Source organism: Ictalurus punctatus, chromosome 10 (genome assembly GCF_001660625.3).
Source record: "Ictalurus punctatus breed USDA103 chromosome 10, Coco_2.0, whole genome shotgun sequence".
In the NCBI taxonomy this organism is placed as follows: Eukaryota; Metazoa; Chordata; class Actinopteri; order Siluriformes; family Ictaluridae; genus Ictalurus; species Ictalurus punctatus.
The window spans coordinates 13,839,519-13,849,206 of record NC_030425.2 but is presented as its reverse complement, the minus strand read 5'-3'; the positions used below and the strand labels follow the sequence as shown (position 1 = coordinate 13,849,206).

At 38.6% G+C, this 9,688-nt stretch overlaps 1 protein-coding gene across 2 annotated transcripts; it reads right to left on the bottom strand.

The window, feature by feature from the left end:
• Positions 1-1,605: 1,605 nt before the first annotated feature.
• Positions 1,606-9,644, bottom strand: rab11ba (RAB11B, member RAS oncogene family, a). Of its 2 annotated transcripts, NM_001329318.1 has the most exon segments (6): positions 1,708-1,735; positions 2,225-2,819; positions 4,849-4,929; positions 5,023-5,216; positions 5,825-6,020; positions 9,485-9,581. In NM_001329318.1, coding segments are annotated over 5 exon segments (657 nt in total). In that variant the 5' UTR covers positions 9,525-9,581; the 3' UTR covers positions 1,708-1,735; positions 2,225-2,673.
• Positions 9,645-9,688: the final 44 nt, after the last annotated feature.

Sequence of the window (9,688 nt, the reverse complement as noted above, 5' to 3'; positions counted from 1 at the left end):
ATAAGGAGAGAGAGAGAGAGAGAGAGAGAGAGAGAGAGAGAGAGAGATAATAACGGTAAAAATATTTGCTAACGGAAAGAGTCCGGTTCGAGCAATAAATAAGTAAAGATAGTACTTATTAAGTTCCATATATATATATAGTAGTGGTTCAGCACAAGTGCTTCAGAGCACTCTCAGGATTGTATCCTGCATTACCCATCTTTCTGTAATAAACCTTTTTACATTCAGAGGACAAGTCTGCGAGTGTTGTCTAATTTCCACGACACCATTTATAGCCTAGTTATTTTAATGTTGGGAAATGTTCCATCAGATAAGCTAGTTCATGTTATCACTTACATTATAACAGCTATAAACAGTAGTTCTCTCATCAGCCTCATGTTTTTCGCTTTCTTGAAGTTAACAAGACAAAAAAAATACATTTTGTCATGTTTGCAAGAAACCAGCAAACAGCACAAGCCTCTTTCCTGAAGACTTCCCCAGCTGAAACATGACTGTGGTGCTGACACTTCTTCCACAAATGTTTCCTTACAGAAAACATCAGGACTGACTTGATGTTTTTATTCTTTCATCACAACACATTTTAAAATGATTTATTATTAGTTTCAGACAATGTCATGCATCAACCATACAAGTCCCTGTGTAAGGTGTTACTATAGAAACAAGGTATTAGAGGGAGGGCATTAACATAAAGCTATGATATAAATTACAGCTGGCATTACTGTCAGGGATACTACTATAGAAAATTAATCAAAATCTTCAGATTCAAGAATTCAACACCACTATGGTATAATTAAAAGTACCATAGTGTTTTCTGCAAAGGTTAGTGAAACAAAGGAAGTATTTCCTAACTACTGTAATCATATATCCAAACAAAACATTCATTATACACCAGTCAGTACAATTATATTTGTTGATAAGCATGTTCATCAACTTGAGGTAAACTCTTACAAAGAGAGTTGTTTTATCCCTCCAAAAAGGGACTGGACTTACTGCCTGACATAAAAATAAATAAATAAATAAAATAAAAAAACCCCACTGAATTTGTTTTTATGACGACAATGTACAGATCATTTATTTGCTTGTTTCTCTTGATCCAAATGTGTTGTTTGAGGATAACATTTTGCACATGAATTCTACAGTATAAATTGACCGAATTTGATGTAGCATAATCATAAAAAGGCAATATTTGCTACTCAAAATAGGTATAATGTTAAAATAATCCCAAACTGAATTACTCACAACTGCATTGGGGTATATTTGCATCTCTTCCAGAACCATGCATCTCAGATATTCTGTTTTTCTGTTATCCATATAGGAGGATTTTGTTTTTTTAAAACCATGCAATATGTATTGTTATATTATTGCCTTTCGATTTCAACAGTTTGAATTGAATACAAAGTTGTTGTTCTAAATTCTTTGATAGTCAGTTTTATGGGATAAACATATGAGATGGAAATGTGCAAGAGACAATTATTACATTACACACATTTGACGCACATCCTGTTCAGTTATTCCCCAAATTACACTTCACCTACATTTAAAGCTGTAGCATACCATTACTAGTGTGGAACCAAGCTTAAAATCAGTGCAAGAATAACAACAGTGTGTGTGATAGTATTTTGGTTTATTTTCCTTCCCAATATAACTCGATAAAAGGCAAAACAGCTGATGTGACTTCATGGATATGTGAATATCATAGAACCACGCTTTAATAAAGGCATTTTTTAATCACAGCATGGGAAAACATAAGGCATTTTCAAAACTAACCATACAAACATTTAAAATTCAAACAAGAATCCAATAACAGGGTGATGCATAATGCATGTTCAGATACGAGATGACACAGCCTACCAGCTTGAACAGTAAAACCCCAAGCGCACCCTCCCGGTTAACAGCTCCTATAACTTAACAGTGCAACGCCTGGGCTGGGATAACTGTCATTTTAAATTTTAATCTGTATGTATATATATATAAAAAAATGATTACCACGAAACATTTGCATTCACATGACTGCTATAACTGGTGCCCTGAACGCAATACAGAATCATGACCTGAACTCACTCGGGAGCGTCACCCCAGTGCTGCTCTAAATAGTGCAGAATCATTTATTGACTGTGCAGTCTGAAATGTTCACCTTATTTCATTCACAATTGAAATGATTGCAGTCTCCCTTTGGTATCTATACAATTCAGACAATGTTTCTTGCCCCATGCTGAGTCTCAGCCAAAAGTTAAACTAGCAGGAATCCCTTTCTGGGACCGGCTGAACAGCAGCCTTGCTTAGTGTCGGGAATCTCCGAGTGGAAACTCCTCAGAGTGGCTGGAAGCTCAGGACACACTGATCCCTCACCATCTCTTTTCCTTAGGAGTGGGTCACACGATCAGTGCCCAACCAGAATCACTTCCAAAAACTAATTCATCAAGTAGCATGAATTCAGATGTGAACCGAAAGAAAGAAAAGACAAGTCTTATACAAACACACAGAAAAAAATCAAATAAAGACAAAAGGAGAAAATAGGAATGTTATCTAGAACTTCACAGGACTAGGGAGAATTCTAGACTCGACATGAGTAGACGAAGCTAGATCAGCAGCGGTTGCACAATACACAACAAAGAAGCGATGAGTGTGGGAGGAACAGAGGAAGAAGCAGCATGGAGTAAGGAAAGAGCGGGGTCACAGGTTCTGGCAGCACTGGAATTTGCTGCCTTTCAGCCCATCAGTGGTAGGGGGGACACTGATGTCGACCACATTGTTGCCGGGAGACTCGTCATGCGCAGACCTGTCTGCGATCTGCTTTTGTGATACAATACGGTAGATTTCTGGAAAACAGCACATACAGAAAGTAAATCATTTTAAGCTAATTTATATCATGCTTATGAACGTTCATGAGTCTGTACTGGAGAATGTTTCTGAGCAGAAGATTGTCTATCGTCAAGGCTCATACAAAACACGCCTCATAGGACTGCTACATATGCTGGGCTTCCTTTGGTGCACGGTTACTCCTGATAAGGATCTGCCACAAAAATGTGTTTCCTTCATGTACATGGACCTGTACTTTCTTTGCCCATTATGTAGTTCTAATAGATTATTCAAAATTTATTAAAAACACTTCAATTAAGCTGCTTGTTTATCCCTGCATTTATTACACATTGCTCACACAACCTACTGTGATGGGCTATACACACATACACACACCCCGATCATCCATAATATTAAAACCACTGACAGGTGAAGTGAATAACATTGAGTATCTAGTTACAATGGCACCTGTTGAGGGGTGGGATATATTAAGCAGCAAGTGAACAGTCAGTTCTCAATGTCGACATGTTGGAATTAGGAAAAATGGGCAAGTGTAAGGAACAAAGACCATATTGTGATGGCTAGACAACTTGTTCAGAGCACCTCCAAAATGGAAGGTCTTGTGGGGTATGGGGGTATGCAGTGGTTAATACTTCCCAAAAGTGGTCCAAGGAAGGACAACTGGTTAACCACCAACAGGGTCATGGGTGCCCACGGCTCACTGACACATGTGGGGAGCAAAGGCTAATCTTTCTGGTCCGATTCCATAGAAGAGCTACTGTAGCACAAATTGCTGAAAAAGTTCATGCTGGCTATGAGAGAAAGGTATCAGCAAACACAGTCCACTGCAGCTTGCTGCATATGGGGCTGCGTAGTTACACACCGGACAGAGTACCCACATGGACCCTTGTCCACCGCCAAAAGCAATGGGCCAGTGAGCATCAGAACTGAACCATGGAGCAATGGAAGAACATGGCCTGGTCTGATGAATCATGTTTTCTTTTACATCATGTGGACGGCCAGGTGCGAGTGTGCTGCTTACCTGGGGAAGAGATGGCACCAGGGTGCACTATTTGAAAAGGCAAGCCAACAGAGGAAGTGTGATGCTCTGGGCAATGTTCTGCTGGGAAACCTTGGCTCCTGGAATTCATGTGGTTGTTACTTTGACACACATAACCTACCTAAAGATTGTTGCAGACTAAGTACCACCCCTTCATGGCAACAATAGTCCCTAATGGCAGTGGCATCTTTTAGGAGGATAATGCACCCTGACACACCAAAAATTGTTCAGGAATGGTTTGAGGAACATGAAAAGAGTTCAAGGTGTTGATTTGGTCTCCAAATTCCCCAGATCTCAATCAGGTCGAACATCTGTGGGATGTGCTGGACAAATAAGTCTGATCCATGGAGGCCGAACCTCAGAACTCGCAGGACTTAAAAGACTTGCTGCTAACGTCTAGGTGCTAGATACCGCAGCACTCCTTCAGAGGTCTTGTGGATTGGACAGCTCAGAGCTGTTTTGAAGGCAAAGGGGGGACTTAAATGGGGACAATATTAGGCAGCTGGTTTAATAGTTCTAGCTGATGGGAGTGCACACGGACACGGACACCCGGTTACCACTTACATTATAGCAGATATAGTCATTCCCTCACCAGCCTCTCATTTTTTCTCATTCATAAAATTAAGTCCTGAAACCTTTCCTGTGATGTTCATGCTTTATCTCTGTTACAAAGCATTGACACTGGAGACTCCATATATATGGAGTCCATGGAGAGTCCATATATAAACTTCCTTCACCATATCAAGCATTATACACAGTTTGTTAATCTGTACAAGTCCCTGTGCTACTATTGGAATGATAACACAAGGGCATCAATGTAAACCTTGCACTACTGTCAGAGCTGCTGTTATGGAAAATTAACACTTTCTGACAGTGATGTGGTATGTTCTTGGAACATTGGCGTGTAATGCAAATAAAAACAGATTTGAACCTGATTAGCTAACTGACACCTTCTAGAACAAAGCAGCCACCAGACAACAAATCCCTACCTGTGAGTATATTTTTGAAAGCCTCTTCAACATTTGTGGAGTCCAAAGCTGAAGTCTCAATGAAAGACAGGTTGTTCTTTTCTGAAATAAGGAAACGCCACACGCATTGTTAAAGCCATCAATAATGAGGTTATTACAACTTCTTTTAAAGATCTGGTTACCAGTGAAACTCACCTGCGAAGGCCCGGGCCTCGTCAGTGGGCACGGCTCGGAGATGCCTCAGGTCACTTTTGTTGCCCACTAACATGATGACGATGTTGTTGTCTGCATGGTCACGCAGCTCCTTCAGCCAGCGCTCTACATTCTCATAGGTCAGGTGCTTGGCAATGTCATACACCAGAAGAGCTCCTACTGCACCTCGGTAGTACCTGAACGATGCAACAGTTATCACTTAAATTCAGAAACCAGAACTGAAACATTGCAATTTATACTAACAAATATTTTTGAAATAATAAATAGTGAACACCATCATATAAGCTTATAGTACATGGGCATGTATGTTCCACTATTATATCTTTAATTACAGAAAAAAAGTGTTATACAATTTCCAGATTTGAGCGAAATACAGGCTCTCTAGAGACCTCTGTCCTTGTCCTACAAATGGGAGACACCATCACACTGCGCCAATACACTAGGTGGCCTACTCCCAAACAGAACATGAGGATAAAGGCAAAATTATTAAGTGCTCACTATACAAACACTGCATATGTTAAATATTTTACTGCGACACAAAAAGTGTTGCGTGGATGTTTCACAACATAAAATACAATGATAAATTAATAAAGTGTACGTGCAGTTCCTTAATTAACTATGTGTGCATATTCCTTAAATTAGTTGAATGCATGTGCACTTTGGGGGGTGGTAACAGTAACCCTGCTTCACACCATACCACTCGATCACTGATTATTGTCCTAGAACAGCACACACTGTCATGTTTCATCCCTTACTTATAGAATTAAGTGTGTCATGTACTCACGCTGATGTAATCGCTCTGTAGCGCTCTTGTCCTGCTGTATCCCAAATCTGAGCTTTTATGGTTTTACCATCCACTTGGATGCTTCGAGTAGCAAACTCCACACCGATGGTGCTCTTGCTCTCCAAGTTGAACTCATTGCGTGTGAAACGGGATAGCAGGTTACTTTTCCCCACACCAGAGTCTCCAATGAGCACCACTGCACAAAACACAATGAAGACACGAAACTGATTTGTACTACAGGCTGCATTTCTATAGTCCACTGACCATCTCTTTCAAAACAGTAAATGATGGCTAGGGAGGTAAAATGTTCCTTCAAGTTACTTAAATGAACTTTAAACAGTATTTAGACCAGGATTTCTATTTGTTTGCGTCTCTAGTATTTTATATGGAGCATCTTAAATTCTTGAATTTTACGCAGAACAACGTCAATCTTGGAATTCTTAAAACCCAAGTGTAGGATATATAAACAATCCTGTACCACTCTGTCGTACTCCTGTGTTTTAATGAACGGGAAGTGGTTTCCACTGTGGTCTTCTGCCACGACTCACATTTTTCTCAAACATCTATCTGGCAGTGAAGCTGTAAACATTGACCTTATTCAAGGCCATGGCAGCTCATGCAGGGCTTAAATCTGGTTATAAATCCGTCTTGTAACTCAACATTTTTATGACTTTCATGTGGAGATTCTGGCAGGAACAAATAAAAGCTTGCGAAAACTCCGGTGTCATCTTTCCCAATCAATTATACAGCTAAAAGTTTTCCAAAAAATGGTCATGTGATTTCCTTGGTATCACTACAAGACGGGGAAGTAGCAGAGTTCGGGAAACATTAGATTACATCAGGTATTTGAGAAAAAAGTCTGCATTGCTAAATCTTACACACTTCATAAACTCAGTTTACTGTGTTTTTCTTTTTATTGGTGATCTCTTTAACAGCAAACATTGTTGACCCTACAGGTAAAAAGCTCTGCATTTTCTTCCGTTAAACATCACACTTAGCCAAGAGTCAGAAATTCCCAGTGGACCCAGAATTAATCTTGGAGTAATTTCCTGTAGATGAAGTCATTGAAGCGAAAAGATGAATTTGTATCATCTAGAAAATGATCAAGATGATGGGAGTTAAATCATTAAGGAAAATAAATATTCCAAACTATCGACGCTAATATTAAAAGTTGCTTCCTTGAGATTTCTGGGTGGCAAAAAGGAAAACATACCTCCTGACAATTGCTGAAATTATGTACAATAGGGAAACAACTGAAAACAGCAAAAAAAATTAAATCCTTATATTTATATATATATATATATATATATATATATATATATATATATATATATATATATATATGTGTGTGTGTGTGTAAAGAAATAAATCTAAAATACAAAAAAACACACCCAAACAACAACAAAAACCCAGCCAAAATGCAAGCAGTCAAAGCTTTGCAGTATATACCACGTTGTAGAGTTATAACAAATTTAAGAAGAATGTATGACAAATATTAGAACAGAGAGAGAAGCTGGTCCAATGATATGAAAGAACTTGAAGATGATTATACTCTCAATAGCCACTTCAACAGGAACAGCTGCTCATTCATGTAATTATTCAAATCAGTAAATCACATAGCAGCAAAGCAATACATACAATCATGCAGATACAAGCTCACTGAAACTGGACAGTTGATGATGGGGGGACCCAAGCAATGTTTTTCCAATATTCAAGTATGTTCACACTGTAATCATCAGATTCCTGTTGTCGGCTGACAGAAGTCAGAATCGAATGTGGTCTTCTGCTGTTGTGCATTGAGATGCTTTTCTGCTCACCATGCTTGTAAAGATGAACTATTTGAGTCACAGCAGTCTCCGTCAATTTGAACCAGTATGGCCATTCTCCTTTGACCTCGCTCATCAAGAAGAAGACATTTCCAACCACAGAACAGCTGCTCACTGGATGTTTTGTTTTTCACACCATTCTGTGTAAATTTGAGAGACTACTGCACGAGAACAGCAGTTTCTGAAATACTCAAACCGACAACCATGCCACATTCAAAGTGACGGAGGTCACATATTTCCCCATTCTGATGTTAGATCTTAACGCTACCTGACACTCTTGACCTGTATCTGTATGATTGTATGCATTGCACTGCTGCTGTAACATGACTGTCTAATTAGACAAACTACCCGAATAAGTAGATTTTCCTAATATTATGTTCCTAATAAAGTGGGTGTGTAAATTAGAGAATATCAAATAAAAAAAAAATATATTACCTGCATTTCTTTTGAAATTTAGATCTGTAATGATTCCAATCCTAACATGCAGTGTTTGGCTATGTTTGTTACTTGTGACAGTGAAGGCACATTTGTGGTCATTAATACACTGAATGCATAGTATTTAAGTGAAAATTATTTCCATTATGATAGTACTTACGCACAACTCCACTCAGCTGTACTTGCTCTGTTTTTAAAAAAAAAAATTACTACATTTTTTTAAAGAAACAAAAGCTCTCAAAGGACAGAAAACTGACCTGATTCTGTACCTCAGTTTAATGTTATATGACCTGTTACTCTGATCACCTACACAAAGGGCCACTGTGATACTGTGGTAGTAAATAAATGACTAAGAGTCTGAAATCTGCTGTTCAAGCATCTTCATATCATCAGGACACACATCAACAGTCACAGGACTCGTTTTGGAGAAACTGTTGTTTGGTATACTTGCATTTGAGACATTTGTAGAAATATTGAGCATCTGATATGATTTTTATAAACATTACCAAACAACAACAAATCATGAGCCATGACGTCATCCATCAGAAATCTCTCCTCAATCATTTCCTCTTCAATGTGAGAGATAAGCAAGCTAGACTTGCACAAACTTCATCTCAGCACCACGCGTCCCGTTTCATTCCTCTGAATAAAACAGACTAGTTTAAAGATATAAGCAAGTTTTCAGACTACTCAATGTTGAAATTAAGCACGACTTTTTTTATTTTTATATTTTTTAACTCCTAACTGATGTGGAGCGCTGGCACAAACGGGTAATGACTAAACGGCGGATAAAACCCACAGCTTTATAGGACAGTAAACTTAATATAAATTGCACTGAAATTAAGTTAAAAAGAAAACTATTAGTTCCAACTTCATTAAACTAGAGTGTAGCTTACTTGAGCTACTTAGCGAACTACCTAGCTGGATAGCGGTTAGCTTACTTCATCTCCGTTAAAGAGGGGTTTGATCGCTAGCTGCATAGCTACCACGCAAAGAAATTTTCTTTTTGTACATATAATCTAATACTAATTAAGTAGTTTTAAAAAAATTATGACATAGTTTTAAAAAAAACTATCAGATAACACCAAAAGGCCTCGACAGACTAAAAGGCCATCGTTGTCTGGTTAGCGTTATATACATGGTCTAATTCCCAAATATCGCTCCATCAGACACGTAGTGCCCTACATAGGGTATACAAGACAGGACTTCATGCGCAGCGTAGTGCACTTACAAAATACTTAATAAACCATTTGGGATACAACCAAAAACTGCTATGTAGCAAACGTACCCTTGTACCTTAGCTTATTTAGCTAAATAAACTCGCATTAACGGTCGTTTGAAATCTTCAATGCACCGCTTAATGACTATGTTTAGGCACGTAAATTAAATTACAACTGACCTTTAAATAAATAATCATACTCATCGTCTCGGGTTCCCATGTTAGTTTTTTTCCGCTATTGCTGAAATTCTAGCGAAGCGGCGATGGTCTCCTAACTCCAACCGACAGGAAGAAAATTCACTCGGCTTTACAACGCTGGAAGGGCGGATTATACTGATGGGCGCTTCGCGAAGGAATCGGTTCTTTTTGATCGAATCTTTTTAT